Source organism: Protopterus annectens, chromosome 7.part1, assembly GCF_019279795.1.
Source record: "Protopterus annectens isolate FY-2018-M chromosome 7.part1, PAN1.0, whole genome shotgun sequence".
Classification (NCBI taxonomy): domain Eukaryota; kingdom Metazoa; phylum Chordata; order Ceratodontiformes; family Protopteridae; genus Protopterus; species Protopterus annectens.
In genome coordinates, this window is record NC_056740.1 from 187,741,079 (window position 1) to 187,759,124 (window position 18,046).

Sequence of the window (18,046 nt, forward strand, 5' to 3'; positions counted from 1 at the left end):
TTACGCCACCCCTTTAGTATGGGGAACTATACCCATTATTTTGCTGTGCCTCTGTCGAGCAGTGACACTGAGGTAATCCCTGGGGTATATCTGCGATCTCCCATCCATTGGTCAAGATTTCTCTTGAACAAGGCCAGTGAGGTGCTCTGCCTCACATATACCGGGATTTTGTTCCACAGCATAGGGAGTCTTTGGGTGATGAATCTATCCCTCCAGAACGTCCTATTAATAGCCGTGTCGAGGTTTAAGTCTCCGCCTTGTGGCTCTGATGGATCTAGATTTTTTGAGGTGAAGCATATTCATCAAATCTGGGTTTGACATGGCCTTGTATGTTAGGCAAAGGTCACCTCTGAGCAAGCGGTAAGCGACTGAATAGAGCTGGAGTTCTTTCAGTCGGGCAGCATAGGACAGATTTTTGAGACCCTTTATCCTTTTGGTGAGGAACTTTTGTGGCCTCTCCAGCTGCTGCAAGTGTCGGGTCAGATACATTCCGAATGGGGCATTGTACTCAATCATTGGTCTGATGAGTGATGAGTAGAGGGAGACAATGACCTCCCTTGATCTAGATGAGAATCCCTTCATGATAAGGTGCTCTAGTGGCAACTCCGCGCTAAATGCAGAAAAGGCAATAAGTCAGTAGTACAGGCTAGCACACTTTAGTGGGCAGCCAAACAATTAAATTAAACAGCAAACAAACACTTTTCGACTTGAATTAGACTAATTTTGACTAAAATGTACTTTTAAGTGCAGATAATAAAAAATGCAGTAAATAACTATGAAAACAGTTAAAGCTTGCTCTAGGTAAGCAGTAGAAGGTAAAACAAATATAAAAAAACAGCAGGATACTTAATCAGGAAAGCAGTTGCTTTTTTCAGTTCTCTGTAGCCAGGAAGACTCAACAGGACCACGTGGAGCTGTGTCTGAGCAATATGGCTTCAAAAAATGCCAGAGGCAGCTTTTAACCAGGGAACTTCAAAAGAGCTAGAAATGGTCCAAAATGACCAATTACTACAGCTTCTTGTGCTGAGGTCACTTCCCTCAAGGACAGGTAGGCTATTCAAGGCTCCCCACTCCCACTGGTGAGCTAAGAAACTTCCTTCTATCCAAGTAAGGCAATGGACAACACAGGAACTACAACACAGCCCAGGATACAGCAAGGCCTGTAAACTGGTCTAACTAGTTTAGGAGAGGCAGGAAAACAAGGAATATTTTTTTGTTTTTAAATAGAAACACACAGAAATGCAGAAAAGGCAATAAGTCAGTAGTACAGGCTAGCACACTTTAGTGGGCAGCCAAACAATTAAATTTGTTTATATTTAGGTTGAACCAGTTACCACTTACTAACAAAACACGAACTTCACAGATGACAGAACAAAATTTTAAGCTGCCATATAAAATGTACGAGTTTTAGTATTTGATTAATTATGTGTTAACAGCAAGGTTCTAAAAAACTGGAGAAGTAAAGGTATAACAACCTCTTTGGCGAGAAAGGCGAATATCACCTCATCAGGTAGTACACTCACACTCATTCCCATGTTATGTTAAAAAAAATAATTTCTGATTCTGAAAAAGCACCGCTTGCCATCCACAAAATGGATGACAGGAAGTTCTTAGTCTAAAGGTCCTAGAAGATAATCACAACACAAGAAAATGTATTTGATGCACTACGCAGTTATAGTAATTAATTAGCACACCAAATCAACACTGGACTACGAATAACAACAATACAAGTTTTTTTTTTAATCAAACAGAGACTTCCACCCTTATAATAACCCAACTTAAATTATTATCTCTATGTTCCTGCTGAGTAGTTTTTACATTTCCCAACAGGCTTTTCTCTCTTTCCTTCTGAGCTGTGCTTGTGGGAAGGTTGAATATCCTACATTTGGTGAGTATTCTAATCTTTTCAGATCTTTATAGTTCAGCAAAGTTGGTCTCTACCCTGTTATATAGTTCAAGCTTAGCATGTAAATAATTAACATAAAGACTATATTGTACGGGTATGTACTTGTTTAAAATAATAATACATTGTATCGTGGAAGGCCTCTGACAAGCCGCATCGTTTCTTTTACTGTAAGCGCACTGTATCTAATATAATGCGTGCTTAGTAGCCGAGCTTGGGATACGTAGTTTTTGTTGGACCTGTGGCGGTTATAACTTTTGTAGTGCTTTGTAGCATTAAGGGCTGTTGTTAAACAGCATAATAAATATATGAAATTTGCTTGAAATTCTTGCCACCATTATTTGTTACTGGTGAAAAAAATAGTTTGGCTTGAGTTCTCATTATTTGCTTCTACAGTGAAAGTATGTACATGAAACGTGGGTCTAATCTTTTCGTGGCTGCATGAGTTATTGAAAAAAGCCCCCCCCCCTCCCCTATGTATCTTCTCCTGAGGAAGTATCTGTATGCAGGTCGGTTTGCTGTCTCGTTTTTTGTTATTTCTGTAGTATTTCTGAGTGTTAGATCATTTGACTGCTGTTTGATGTCCGCAGTCATGCTAACATTTAGGAACCTGTTTACCACATCGAGTGGTAGTGTGTTATGGATCCTTTTTGCTAATGGTAGCTAATGATAAAGTAAAGTGCAGACCCGGGACCTTGGATTTAAGTGTTGCCAGTCCTTCGTGAGTTACGGTATTTTGAGGTCCTCTTATTTGCTCTTGTTACAGCTGGAAAAATTTTAAATGATAATAGGATTTATACATATACTTTCGGAAGCTTCTCGCCTTAAGCATTATTTAAGGATGGACTTTGTTGTGGTAGATAACGGCCAATAAAAAAAATATTTAGCTGCCATGTTGTGTTAATACTCATTTGCCTGTTGTTTACCCTGTTCTCGTGTTTGTATGTTGTGTGACAATAAGTAGATAGATGGATTAAGTTAATTTGCTATCCATCCAGAATCTTTGTACATCGAGGAGCCTAAAGAAAGTCACCAGAATACTAAATGACTCGACTCATTTTGCAAACACTCTTAGGAGCCTGTCATCGGGTAAAAGATACAGCAGTATTTGATGCAGGACAACTAGATTCAAATACAGTTTTTGTCAGAAGGTGATCAGACTTCTTAACGTCGACATTAGATCTGATCCTTGACAGGTCAGGATGTTGGGACTTCCCATTCACTGTGAGATATTATTTGTTAAGCCCCCCCCCCCCCCAACCATTCTTATTTATACTACTAACCAATGTGCAATATTTTTTCTTCAGGTGCTACTGCTATGTACTTGTTCACCCATAATGTGGCACGTGGCTCATGTGCAATATTACTTGAACCTTGCTGCTACTAGATGTGTGGTTATCTTTAAGTGTGTGTTTCTAGGAATGTACGTAGCTGTATACATGTGTATAGTTGATTTATAAGATGGTGGTAGTATTGTTATGTTACGTAATGCATATGCAGAAACCAGATTTCAAGTGCAGTCTGCTGACTGAGGCATTTGAAGTCCATGTTCTTTAGTAGTTGCCACATGATCATGTTCTGTGCGTTGTGTACTGGGACTTTTATTTGTGAATTGGAAATGTGCAAGTTAAAGGGTGTGTAAAGAAACTGCATGTTGAGTAGATCATTGTAGAATGTTATCAACCTGAATTGTGGCATTGACAACTTTGCTTTATATTGGAGGATGTACTGTACATGGTCCTGTTAATTTAATGGTTTTCCCAGTTCTGTCGAGCAGTAAATGTGGCATAAGATTACTCAAAAGTCTGACTCCATCAGTGCCCATTCTCAGCAGAGGCCTGGGGAGAGGAGCTCCATACTATTAAAAAAATGTATGGTCTTCAGAAATAATACAGGCAACCTCTACAGTTTTGTAACAAATTTAAACATAATGTGAAATATTGGTTAAGAATAGATGTGATTTGTATGATTTACTATTTAGAGAAATTAGAGGTAATAGGAATTGCAGTATGAAGTGGTAGAGAACTTGATTGAAATAAGGAAACAAGTGAAGGTAAATTGGGAAGTGTAAGGTTTGAATGGGTACTTTATTATTTAGGTAAAAGTTGATTTGACGATGGCACTGGTTTGAGTCCTGCATTTTGTTTTATTTGGGTTGGGACATTAGGTGAGCCAGGGAAGTTTACTTAGAATTTTACAAGTTGCAAAATGTGTTTATTTGTGACTGCACCATTTTGATGAGTACTGCATGAATTGTAATTCTTTTGTCCAAGTTAAAACTTGTTTTAGTATTTCTGATGTTGTATAGCTTTGGTGTGAATTTTGCTTATGTTAACATCCATTTCTTGGAACTGTCTTTTTAACCCCCCACCCCCGATTTTTTGTGCTTTGTTCAGGCTTAAAGTATTTATCTAATGTTTAAAGATTATTTTGAGAAGGATACCTGCAAGTCATTTAAACTTAAGTGCTTTATTTCTTGTAGTTCTAGAAAGCATGGGCTTTGAGGTGATCAGATTTATAATGCCAAAGTCATATCTGCTTGGACTGATCCAGAATGTAAAGTTGTCAGCACTTTTGGTAGGGATTTAGTTTAAACTTTTTATTTTGTTTATGGTCAGCATTTTTGTAGTATGTCAAATAGAATTTCTTTCAGCTTGGTTTGCCCAGGTAAGCAATTATTGCATTTAATACGTTTGCTGTCTTTTAGCTTGTATTAATCCTACCCATTTCTGCATGGGTGAAAGTGATGCTCGTGTCTCCAAGCAAATGATCTGTTTATTTTTCTGCAAGTGTGCAAACAGTCTGGTCATTCACAGCTGACCAGAACATCTGTAGCATAGCCCCCCCCCCCCCCACCATTTGCTGGTGATTAAAAGGCAAATATTCGACCCACCTCTTCTGACTCTTTTAATGATGTGTCAAGGGTAGACTATCTCCAGGCACCTTTGTTCTGTGTGTTGTGATCTGATGATATATTTCTAAAATAGTTGTCCCCAATTGTTGGATTTAGGAGAGACTATCAATGTACTTCTAATCCTTGTATACCTGTCCTTTTTCAGTTCAGAGTTCATGCTTTGGTGGTGTGAGGCATATTTTTAATACAGAATTGTTGTGGCCTTTTGAAACCAGCCAATGAGTTGAACAGTTTCAGTTTTGTGGTGGTAGAAGTGACTTGGCTTGCAGATTCACCCTGTTACCAACTGCAGAGTGCCCTGGTCCTGCATTACTTAATATTCACACTTTTCTGACTCTGTAGGGGGCAAACTCTGCTGGTGTTAACCACCCTCACCCACTGACGTGTAGTAAGTGATCTGATCCTGTATTGTTTTCTTTTTAGTCATTTTACTACAACAGTTTTTATTCATTTTTATCCAGTGGTCGCATTGTGTCATCTCATAGAGCATTGGTTTCCTCCCCTTTTCCATGTCCTAGAGTGACTGACTAAATTATGTGGTAATACAACTTTGTGCAATCTGTACTGTATTTGTAGTGAGTGAGCCCTGCATTTTAGGTTTTGTTAGTGTGTGGCTTGACCCATCACTGTTGCTCTGATAAGCTTATGTACTGGCTTCTGCAAATCGGCACTAAGCACAGCCCTCGTTAACCAGGCATTGAGTATAATGCCTCACTGACCCAGTCAAAACCCTGTCACTGTACTTGTATTGTGCAGACTGCCAAGAGGTGCCCTGTGTCTAGTATACCAACCATCTGATACTGGTGCATTTACTGCACATGAAGGGAACAGAGGGGATGAGGAAGTGATGGGTAGGTATGGTGTTAAGGAAAGGAATGCAGAAGGCCAGGTGGTAGTGGATTTTGCAAAAAGGATGGACATGGCTGTGGTGAATATGTATTTTAACAAGAGGGAGGGACATACTAGCGTGGAAGAAGATGCACACGTGTATTATATCCTGTGCAGGAGGGCTACTTTGAAGGAGATTGGAGACTGTAAAGTGGTGATGGGGAAAGTGTAGTTGGGCAGCATAGAATGGTGGTCTGTAGAATGACGTTGGTGATCAAGAAGAGGCAGGGTCTGTAGAATGACATTGGTGATCAAGAAGAGGAGGAGGAGTGTGAGGGCAGCACCAAGGATTAAATGGTGGAAATTTTGAAAGGGTGATTTGTGAGGTGGAGTTCAGAGAAGAGTTAAGACAGGCACTGGGTGGCAGTGAAGAGTTGCCGAACAGCTGGGTAGCTACAGCAGAGCTATTAAGGGAGACTGCTAGAAAGGTGCTTGGTGTGACATCTGGACAGAGGAAGGGGGACAAGGAGACCTGGTGGTAGAATGAGGAAGTACAGGAGGTTATACAGAGAGGTTGGCGAAGAAGTGGGATTGTCAGAGAGCTGAAGAAAGTAGACAGGAGTATGAGGAGATGAGGTGCATGGCAGAGAGAGGTGGCAACGGCTAAGATAGGGCGTATGGAGAGTTGTATGATAGGATAGACACCTAAGAAGGGAGAAAAGGACCTGTACTGATTGGCTAGACAGAGGGACTGAGCTAGGAAAGATGTGCAGCAGGTAAGTGTGATAAAGGATAATGAGGGAAACGTACTCGCACAAGCGAGGAGAGTGTGTTGAACAGATGGAAAGAGTACTTTGAGGGGCTATTGGATAATGTGAGGATAGTGAATCAGGAAGTGCAATGGATTAGCAAGGAGGAAGTAAGGATAGCTATGAAGAATGGAAAGGCAGTTGGTCCAGGTGACATACCTGTGGAAGCTTGGAGGTGTTTAGGAAAAATGGCAGTGGAATTTTTAACCAGATTGTTTGTTTAATGAAATCTTGGACAGTGAGCAGATGCCTGAGGGAGTGGCTAAAGTGTTGTGGTACTGATTTTTAAGACTAAGGGTGATTGCAGCGCTGTAGTAACTACAGAGGGATAAAATTGATCAGTCACAACATGAAAGTATGGAAAGAGTAGTGGAAGCTAGGTTAAGAATGGAGGTGATGGTTAGTGATCAGCAGTATGGTTTCATGCCAGGAAAGAGCACTACAGATGCGATGTTTGCTCTGAGAGTGTTGATGGAGAAGTACAGAGAAGGTCAGAAGGGGTTGCATTGTGTCTTTGTGGACTTAGAGAAAGCATATGACAGGGTGCCTAGAGAGGAGTTGTGGTATTGTATGAGGAAGTTGGGAGTGACAGAGAAGTATGGAAGAGTGGTACAGGATATGTACAAGGGTAGTGTGACAGCGGTGAGATCTGCAGTGGGAGTGACATTTGCATTTAAGGTGGAGGTGGGATTACATCATGCATCAGCTCTGAGCCCTTTCTTATTTGCAGTGGTGACAGACGAGATCAGGCAGGAGTTCCCGTGGGCTATAATGTTTGCAGATGACTTTGTAATATGTAGTAGAGTAGGGAACAGGTTGAGGAGACCCTGGAGAGGTGGAGATATGCTCTAGGGAGGAGAGGAAGAGTGAAGGTCAGCAGGACTAAGATAGAATATATGTGTGTGAATGAGAGGGGAGGATAGAGGAATGGTGAGGATGCAGGGAGTAGAGTTGAAGGTGGATGAGTTTAAATACTTGGGATGAACAGTTCAGAGTAATGGCGAGTGTGGGAGAGGTGAAGAGAGTACAGGCAGGGTGGAGTGGGTGGAGAAGCGTGTCAGGAGTGATTTGTGGCAGACTGGTACCAGTAAGAGTGAAGGGGAAGGTCTACAAGAGGGTAGTGAGACCAGCTACAGTGGTATTGACAAAAAGGCAGGAGTCAGAGCTGGATGTGGCAGCGTTAATGATTTGCACTGGGTGTGACGAGGGTAGACAAGATTAGGAGTAAGTATATTAGGGGGTCAGACCAGGTTGGACGGTTTGGAGACTAAGCCAGAGAGGCACGATTGCTTTGGTTTGGACATGTGCTGAGGAGGGATGTTGGGTATATTGGGGGAAAAGGATGCTAAGGATAAAGTTGCCAGGTAAGAGGAAAAGAGGAAGGCCCAAGATAAGGTTTATGGATGTGGTGAGAGGAGGACATGCAGGTGGTTGGTGTGACGGAGCAAGATGCAGAGGACAGGAAGAAATGGAAACAGATGATCCGATGTGGTGACCCCTAATGGGAACAGCCGAAAGAAAAAAAGAAGCAAATCAGGTGGCATCAGAAGTACTTGGTCTAGGGATCTAAACCTCTTCTACAACATTAATGGAATGGTTTGTAGGGACAGGTGTATCTCGCAGAGGATACCGCTGCTCTGGAACAGACTCCCCATCCATATCCAAGCACAACTTGGATCTTTGGATGGGAAACAGAAAATTTACCCCAGGGCTGCCCCATGTATTACTAAATGGACAGAGGCAGCTCCTAAATGCTTTATCCCATGCTTGGGTCCCCTTGAAATTACCTGCGGCATGATCCCACTTATTCTTATTACTGGTAATGTATATTTTTTGACCATGGTATGGGTAAGCTCAGCCTTTAACCAAACAGGATATACTTTTTGTGTATAAAAAGGCAAATTGGCTTGGCTTAAAATGGCTTACGAAGGCAGCTAATCCTAGTACTTGTAGATGCTGGATGTTGTACTCCTTAAATGGTTCTGAAATGAGCTTCTTCAAACAAGCTGACCATATACTGCTCCATACTTGCTTTGGAATTGCTTGGCTCTTGGGTTAAAGCAGCAAACATGGTTTCTTGTTTGACCCCAAAGTAGCACTATCAAGGACAGGTTATTCTGGTTCCCTTCCATACTTTTAAACTGAGGGACCCTAACTTTGTTTTGTGGAGATGCTTCCTTTTGTTAAGTGGGTCATTCTTTGTATTGCTGATAGGTCTGTTTATCCTGATTTAGTAGTGTGTGTGTGTTTTTTTTTTTTTTTTTTTTTCTGCAGGCATTATTCAGTATAAGAATAGCTGGCCACTGTGGTTTCTTGCCAAGAGCTGTCTGCTCCAGAACTGTTAATAATCTTGGGCTGCCAGTTTTTGACTGATTGTTTTCGCTGAACCTGCACTGCATCAAAAATGCTTATGTACAACGTTTCCTCATCCCCAGCATTGCTAGGACCAGAGTTATCAGTATGTAGTATTCTCTGAACCAGTCTTGCATTATTATTCCCTTTGGGAATACCCTGATTTTTGACATAGCATCAAGCTAGCATATTATTTTTTAATCATGTAGCTTCTGTATTGAGAAGGCTGCACGGGTAACAAAAATGTTAATGCGTGGTCACCTTAGAAGTTTCTTGGCCACTGATGTTCTGCATTTGGACTTCCTTGAAGTAGATTGGCTAGCCTTGTATTTGTCTTCTAGTCTTGTTGTTGTGTCTTTCGGCTTTTTCCGGTTAGAGGTCGCCACAGCGGAATTCCGGTCTGCTAATGATTGGCAGTAGATTTTTAGCCGAGTTGTCGGCCCTTACGCACAACCTTCAACGAAGGTATGCCCATTCACGCATTTCTCCACACAGAAGACGCTCTAGCTGAGAATCTAACAGGACAACGTCTTACTGTGAGGCGACTGTGCTACCGCAGTACCACCACCGCAGTTGTCTTCTAGTCTGAATTTACATTTAAGTCTGTTTGCTGGGTCTGGAGTTGTAGAACTTTAACATCCATTCTTTGATAGATGCCACAGTACAGGGTCACTTCCTGCTTAGTTTTATGGTTTTGCTAGCTGGCATGGATAGATTGCATACAAATGATAGGGAAAAGGTTTGTCCTGTATGAATTTGTGTGGTGAGGTGTTTACTAAAATGTGCATTTTAAAAGTATCGAAGGTCTTGAAAATAAGTGAAGTACTTTATAAAAGTTTAGAAAAATGCCCTGCTAATTTGCACAGTAGGATGACGTGCAGTTTTGAGTCGTTGGTTGTCATGACTATTGTTAAACCACAAAGAAATTTTCTAATTGCTTGCCTTTTTGTATTTAAAGCATAATGGCTGCGCTTCGACCATTAGTGAAGCACAAGATCGTTAAAAAACGAGTAAAGAAGTTCATACGCCACCAGTCTGATCGCTATGTTAAAATCAAGGTAAGCTACCTTTAGTCTGGATTAGCAGTGTAACTCAAACTGATACTTAGTTTGAATTTTTTAGTTAGTCAGTAAAAGTATAATTGTTGGAATGTTAAATTCTGTCACAATACTAGAAGAGAATTTATCATACAGTTTGCCTTAATTGTTCATATCGATGATTTGCACGTGGGGTTTTGACAGTTTTTAGACTTTGTCCATAAGGGACATATCTCTTCAGATATATATTTTTTTTTCGTAAAAATGTAGGAGTTCAGTTTTCTTTGTGTGCTAGTGAAACATTCTGCATTAGTAGCAGAAACACCAGAATTCTTTGTAACCGTGACATGCTTGTTTAAAAAAAATCTCGAGTATTTTTTCTTCCCCTCAGTTGTGTAAGAGAAACATTGGAGATGGCAGGGGTGGGAGGAAGTAGCATTTACGTCAAATTGGTAACTTTTGGTTCCTTTCACCTCCCCACTGCCAGTGACCATCAAGCCATGACATTGAAAGATGCAAGAGTGGGGAGGTGACTGGTACAAAGGATGGTATCCATCATCCTGTCATAGGTTCACAGTTTTTTTGATGTTGCTTGCAGCCATCGCCCTTCCCTTGTAAGCCCAGTAGATGCATTTCAATGATGGGCCACACTGAGCTGCTGCTACATTTCTTCCCCTTACCTGTTAGTTGTGCTAGAATGCATGCATTCTTTGGCAAGGTCAGTTTTTGAAATCCCCTCATGATGGAGCATGAATTTCATCTGACAATAGTGGCATTACATCTGTGTATAGAATAAAGAAAACGACATGGATAACTCCCAGTCATTGTTAATCATGTTTAGTAGCCAGTCCTATTGCAGTTTGTCTTGTGGCACGGTAAAGTATCAGATGTATAATTCTATCATTGAGTTCAGACTGGTGACTGAACTCATTATCTGTGAAGGAGGTATAATCTAATATCTCAAGTGAAAAAACACTGTCCCTGAAATTTTCAGAAGGCTTTCTTGCATATGTGTAAAGGAATTCTAAATTGCTGAGCCTAACCAAATCAAAAATGTTTACATGTAGTAATGACCAACTTCATTCTGGTCCCTAATTAAGGGATGTATCCATGGTAGGTAGTAACAAGTGAATGAGAGTAGGACAGTTTTTGTAACCTATTCCTTTTGTCCTGCCACTGCTTTCACTATTGTCTTCTAATGTAACTAATTAAGTAAGTCATTGCTTGTACCATATTTAGTTCTCCTTCATTGTCGTTAGTAAAGTATGCTTCAACTTCTCTTTAAGTCTTGAACCTCAGATTATAAAGTGTTTAACCCTATCCAGTCAGTTTCCACCTTTTCTGGCAATGGGTAAGCCTGAGCAAAATATACTACCTTCCTTAAAGTGAAGGACTAAATCTAGTATACCTGTTTTATAAAGGAGTATGCCCTCCACGTAATTGCAGATCTTTATTTCGTCAGACACATTTTTTCAGTGCTGTGGCCATGGTAGTGCAGTGGTTAGCTTTGTAGCCTCACAGCAAGAGGTTCTATGGTTTGATTCTCTGCTGGGGTGCCTTCTGTGTGGAGTCTGCATGTTCTCCTCACGGTCGTGTGGGTTTCCTCAGGGTACTCCTGTTCCTCCCACTTTCCAAAGACATGCAGTAGGTGGAATGGCCAGTCTAAATTGGCGGTAGGTAGGTGTGTGTGTGTACGCGTAATGGTAACTGAAGAAATACGGAGACAGGGCTAGCCACCCGGCAGTGTAAACCTTGGTTTAAGATTGTCAATGTTGAAATGACACCCCAACCCCATGTGCAAAATGGGGAGAAGGGGGTTGAGGATGGATGGATGTCTCGTTAAAATATTTTCCCTTGTATTTCATTCACATTAAAATAAGGATGTTCTTTATTTTTCCCTGCTGGTGTTCATTCTCAAGATTGGTAGGTTTTGGAGGGGTGTAGGGGCTCTTCCCTTGCAGAAAATACTTTTTTGCTGAACTTTTGAAGTTATACTTTTTTCATAGCTTGGTGTTTGTTTGGGTGTGCTGTGACTGTTTCACCTTGTAACTTTGATAATTTATAGTAGAATTAATTTTAGTAATGTCTACATATTATGTTCAGGCTTCCATTGTTAACCTTGTGTGAAATCCTGTACCTCTGACTACTGTATTCTTTTTTATTCTTTTTTTAATCCAAGTTTTACCAGTCTCAAGGCACAAGCATTGTTTTACACCTTAGCATAAGGAGCCATGTAGAAGTCACTGCTTATTTCTGCAAAAAGTCCACAAAATACTTTTTGAAAACCATAAGCCCCAGTAATCCTTTTTTTTTCTTCTGTCTCATAGCTTCTGTTTTCCTTAGCAGCAGCACAGACATTTTCACTAAGTTATATAGGTGATGTATCAGAACCAGAGGTACAATTTTCTTAAGTGTATAATTTAATGACATTTCTTTTGTCTTGTCCAAGTTTCCCTAGCAGTCATGAATACCAACTTGGGTGTCCTCCTGAGACTTTATTGTGGTGTCGTGCATAATGAAATAAAAAACTAGCCCGATTGAAGTAAATGAGAACACTGGCAGTTTAGCATAGGGGAGTTAAGACTGAACTGTTTACTTTCTGTAAGTCTAGGTTTTTATTATGTCTGCATTTGTCTGTTGTGTAGGACACTTGAGATGGTGCTGTCATGTTTCCCCTGAAAAGAGGCTTCTGCCTAGTGAATTTATCCAGGTAACAAGTGAGCAGGTGTTTATTGTGTGGAAAGAAATTGAAGTCTCTGATAAAAATCCAGTGGAGGACATACAGATTCCACGCAGAAGATGCTCCTAATTGTGAATTGAACCAAATAATCTTGTGCCTGATACTGCAGTTCTAACCAGTGTGCTGCCCTTGCTTGAATGATTGGCGTTGCTTGACTGGGTACTGTGTGACTTTTTATGTGGTGGTGGGGGGGTTAGCACATTTGTCCCTTGGAGAAGCAGGAGAGTATGCTGGGATGTTTGTATCAAATCATGTTATTGCAGCATGTTCTGGGCTTTTCTTCATGTTGTGATGTCTTCAGTTGCAGTTATGTGGGACTTGAGGGTGTAAATCAGTTGTCTGCTAAATGTTAAAATAGAGCGAGGCATTTTCTAGAGCTCGTGGTTTTGCCTTTTTTTCCCCCTTCTGGTCATCTGTATGTAGGAGCTACATGGTATATAACAAGTTTATGCCTCTAAAGGTAAATTTTGGACAGGAATTTATGGCTAGTGGGTGCATTTGTGCAAGACGGTTGGGGTATCTGCACAGGAACTTGTTGGTGAAAAAATTTATAGCAGTAAAGTTTAATTATCAAATCAACGATTATAATAGATTGTGATTGAGTTCCTGGCACATGTTACTTGATGTATGCAGTGCTGCCAAAAGCTTTTGCAGTCTTGGGAGCAGAGGAGACTGGGTAAAGGCTTGCTGCCTGTGGAGGAGCTGAACTGGTGAAGCACTTTGACGGTGATCAGTATAAAATGTGTCATCTTTGTAAGTGGCTGTGCACTGGTAGACTGACATAAGGATGTTAGTGTCTCTAGTGTAGATGAGAGACGGATGCTGGGTGGGGAGAAAATTGTCTTGTTTTTTCAAGCAGTTTAACACCATGGGATGAGTTTGTTGGCAGACCTTTTGTCAAGGTGGTATAGGTTTTTATATAGTTCAGAAGTGAATTTTTTTCTTTTCCTCCTCAAAGTAAAAATGAATGTTCTGAGCAAATGTAAAAAGTGAAGAATTTAAAGCTTGCTAAATTCTCAAATATGTTTTTTAATACAAAGCGACATTGTATTATAGTGAATGTTGTAGAATATTGTTCTGTTGTGGTTACGGGGAGAGCAGTGGGTTAAAATATTATCTTTGTTTTTTAAGCAGAGCATTATGGCTAAAGATAAGAGAAAATTGTGACAATTAGCCTTTTTGAGGTTTCACAAGAAGATTGATTCAGGGTAGATGGAATGTGATCTGTAGATTGTGTAGGCATATTCAGTAGGGTGAAAGAGTTGCAACAGAGTGGGGAAACAAATATGTGTACAAAATTAGAGTAGGCATTAGGGTTGTATTGTCTCCATAACCGATTAGCTTAAAGTCTGAATTCGTTTTGCAATGGTAGAGCGAGAGCTAAGTAAGGTATTGTGTGTCTGCAGAACATAGGGTTACCGTTTAAAGAAATATGAACCTTTTTTGAACTTTGGTATTATGGTCCATGGGGGCAGAAGAATGTCTTGTAATGTGAATGCTGTTAAGGAAATTGATAATTACAAAAGGTACTGATTACAGTTACAGCAAGACCAGAGCATTCTTTACTGTTCAGTTTGGGGATAAATGAAATACTTGATCAGACGTCTTATGGATTTTATTTATGCAGTACTTTTGGCAAATTTCTTCAGTAAGACACCCAAAGAGTCTGTCATTGTAAAAATATTGCTTACAGCTAATAGTAAATAAGAGAATTCCTTAAAGCTACTTTCTTTAACCAAGTAAATTACCAGTTAGCAGCAAGCAGTTTGTGAAAGGGCTGATTGGGGAACTAAATTTCACCAGTAGTGTTAATCTTGAATGAACTGCAGTGGGGTCTGTCACCGGTTAAGCATGTGTTCATGTTTATATTCCTAGTTTCACAACTGGTGAACTACTAATTCTGGGGGGTACAGTTTAAAGTCTTGGTTGGAGACAGAACGATACACTGTCCTTGTAGAATTCATTACACTGGAGATAATTGCTTGTTATTAATTCGTATATTCCATTTCTTCATATTGACTTAATATGGCCAGTAAAGTGATTTGGGAATTACATGGTATCCACTAGATAATTTCATAGATACATACTGTAAGTGATGCAGCTTGAGAGAATTTTTTAACACCTTTTTTGAATTATCACTTGGGACAAAGGCAGATTTAATATAGTTGGATTAATTCTATAGAAAATTAACAAGTTCACATTTTTAAACATTGTACAACATGTATATTGTTCTATACAGTATAGTTAGTCCAACATTATGTAAATTGTTCAATTCCTGTTTTCTTTTAAACCTCATTTCTCCTCCAAAAATGTTCAGCATGCATTCTTCTCCATTTTTTTTCTGTATAATTTACCCTTACCCTTTTTTTTAAAGCTCCAACTTCCTGTTGACTTGAATCTGTTATATTCACCAGTTCAGATGGGACTGGTTTAGATGTTGATTTCCATTTTCTAGTAGGTTTTATTTTTTGGGCAGCCAGCAAAATTAAAGTTAACCAGGCCTTACTTGTATAGGCAGCTCAGGTCCTATGTCTCAGCTAAAAAAAAGTCATTCCCTTTGTAACACTCATTTGCTCACCCAGTATGTAAAGTCTGCCAAGTCATCACACTGAGAACATATGTTCCCAGGGTTCCCCTTTGAATTATCGAATGTACGGTGTGTCAACTCGCAGAACAGCAAGATACATCAACAGTTTATAATAGTGAACTCCCTGAACGGAGAAGGTCGCTTCTGGGAAACTAACCACTTGGCCACCACTGACTAACTTTGTCCTTTCCTCCACTATAGTGCAATCTCAAAGTTGTTATATTTAGGTGGGGGGGGGTGAAGCCTCCCACTCTGGTGGGTTATATTTCTGTGTAATTTTACTTGTTCTGCTATGGAGTTTTAATTATCTAATTGTTATTTTCCTCAGTGGTGGCCAAGTGGTTAGTTTCCCGGAAAAATAACATAATTAAATCTCCATAGTAGGAAAAAATAAAATTGTACACAAGTAAAATCCATCTTTAGTGGGGGCTTCCCCCCACCCCCATGTGGGCCGCTGTGCCCACCATACTCCCCTACCTAAATATAACATCTCTGAGATTCCACTATAGTGGAGGAAAGGGCAACAGTCAGTTGTGACAAAGTGGTTAGTTTTCCCAGAGCCAAAATTCACCATTCTGGGAGTTTGCTGTTGTATTATAAACTGTCCATGTTGTCGTCTCCCTGTTCTACGAGTCAACCTTCTGTACATTTGATAATTCAAAGGGGGACCATTCCCAGGTACCCATTTTTCCTTGTTTTCCATCTACCTGACTAAAAAGTCTCTTGGAGTATGCTTGGAATATTGAAGTACCTAAGCAAACACTTCCATGCCAAAATCTTAAATCGTTTAGATTTTGTTACATATTTGAAGCCATACATATGTCCTTGCATTGTTTCTTTGTGAATTGTTTATCTCGTCTCTCTTCTGATTCCTGTAGCTAGTGTGCAATATTTTATATGACCTACTAATTATTCCTTTTTAAACGGCAGCTTCTCTTCTAGATTCAACTAAAAACTTAACCAGTGCAGGTCTTTCCTTTAGGAAATAGAACGTTCACCCTGGGATCACTACAGTGGCTCTACTTGATAGAAACACTGGGAACTAACGTCGGGCGGCACAATGCCAGGGCACTTCTATGGGCTAGGCTTGTAAAGGCTCTGGGGCCATCAGCCTAGCAGACACATGTGAACCTACGATTCCCCTATTCTTTCTCTCTGTCTTTACTCTGATAGTCATTGCCTGGTAGGGAATGCAATCTCTAGCCTGCAGTCCAAATGTCTTCTTGGCCTCTTCCATTCTATTACCTTTCCCTCTAAAATTGTGTTCCCAATACCGTGGTTCCTTCGCCAGCTTTCTACAGTAAATTCCACCCCGCTCTCTCTACCCCTAACTGCAGTCATCCTTATTGGCAGAATCTTTCTCCATTCCCCTGCTGGATTAATTCTCAGTATACTTTGTGCTACTTTATGAATATAGTAATTTGTATGACTGTGCTTCTCTTTAAAGGTCTGCATCCAAAGTCTTTCTTTTTCCTTTTTTCTTGAATTACCCACCTGCTTCATAATCTTCCCTTGTAGATTTCTGTTTGTATTAAGTATAAGAGTCTTAACTGTATAGCACTAAAATATCCATTCATATCAGGTAATCCTAAACCTCCTTGTCCTTTTGCAAGGATCAACTTATTCCACTTGCTATATAAAACACTGGTGATACCAAGATAAAATGGAGACTTTTATTGAACTGTAACATACAACTGACGAAGCGTTTTCACCCACATAGGGCATCTTCAGAGTCAGTTTGTCACATCTAAACACACACCCTTTAAATAAGCATTACAGTTAACACTCAATTCAGGTAATCACTGCTGTTAAGTCTCTCCTTAAGCTTTAAGGTTTAACCCTTGACTGCCATTACTATGATGTTATACAGATTTTTTTGTATAGACTCACCCTATACCAAATAAGTAATGAACATGTCCGTTTTCCAACTGTTACAACTTCTGAACCATACATAAAAATATTAAACACAATGTAGATGCTAAATATCATATGTAAAAAAATATGTATATATAAAAAATATGTAATATATACTTGCGAGCAATATGAAAAATAAAATACAAAAGATAATGCACCTGTATACAATTATAACCCATACACCTGACTAAAAAGTGTAAATTCCATTGTGTCTGTTAAATACATGCTGCCTTATGTTTCAGTATACATGCTAGAGATAAGGTGTCATTAATGCCAGGTACATTGTTTGCATCTAATCGTATTTGCCACAGGCATTTCCTGACTTCCAAAATGGTTTTATAATCCCCACCAAAATCTCTAGTGTATAATCTATCTATAAAGAAATTTAATTTTTTTTGAAATTAGTACAATCTTTACTGTGATTATATAATGAATTAGTTGATTTCTTATTTTTGATGTCCCTGTTATGTTCCATAATTCTTTGTCTCAGCTTTCTAGTGGTCATCCCAGTATAGAATGCTGGACAAGATAAACAAGTAGCCACATATATAACCATTTTAGTGTTACAATTACAATAACCAGGACTCCTCAGAGACCTTTTGTAGTTGCCAACTAGAACATAGGGACCATCATTGATATATTTACATTCCTTACAGTTACCACATTTAGCCATCCTAGCAGGCCTTTGATTAGTGGGCACAGATGTTCGTTTCAAGTATTCTTTAATATTCAAACCCCTACCATTAGTAAATAGGGGATATTTTCCTAAAGTTTATTGCATCTCCATAGGAAGTGTAACTTTGCCATATTGATTTGAATAATATTTTTAACTTAAACAGCTGTAGTATTGTGTTGTAAAACCATACCGGTGTGAACATTCTTAACTTTGTGTTTATGGACATGACTGTTCTCTACTTCCCTTCCACTATCCAACAAGATAGGTCTAAAATTTGTGCCCCTTC

At 39.7% G+C, this 18,046-nt stretch overlaps 1 protein-coding gene across 1 annotated transcript in view; it reads left to right on the forward strand.

The window, feature by feature from the left end:
• Positions 1-1,810: 1,810 nt before the first annotated feature.
• Positions 1,811-18,046, forward strand: part of RPL32 (ribosomal protein L32) — a 50,037-nt gene continuing 33,801 nt past the window's right edge. Inside the window, exons 1-2 of the mRNA XM_044078633.1 lie at positions 1,811-1,888; positions 9,765-9,864. Coding sequence (XP_043934568.1) covers positions 9,769-9,864 — 96 coding nt within the window. The 5' untranslated portion in view covers positions 1,811-1,888; positions 9,765-9,768. The remainder of the gene's footprint in view (positions 1,889-9,764; positions 9,865-18,046) is intronic.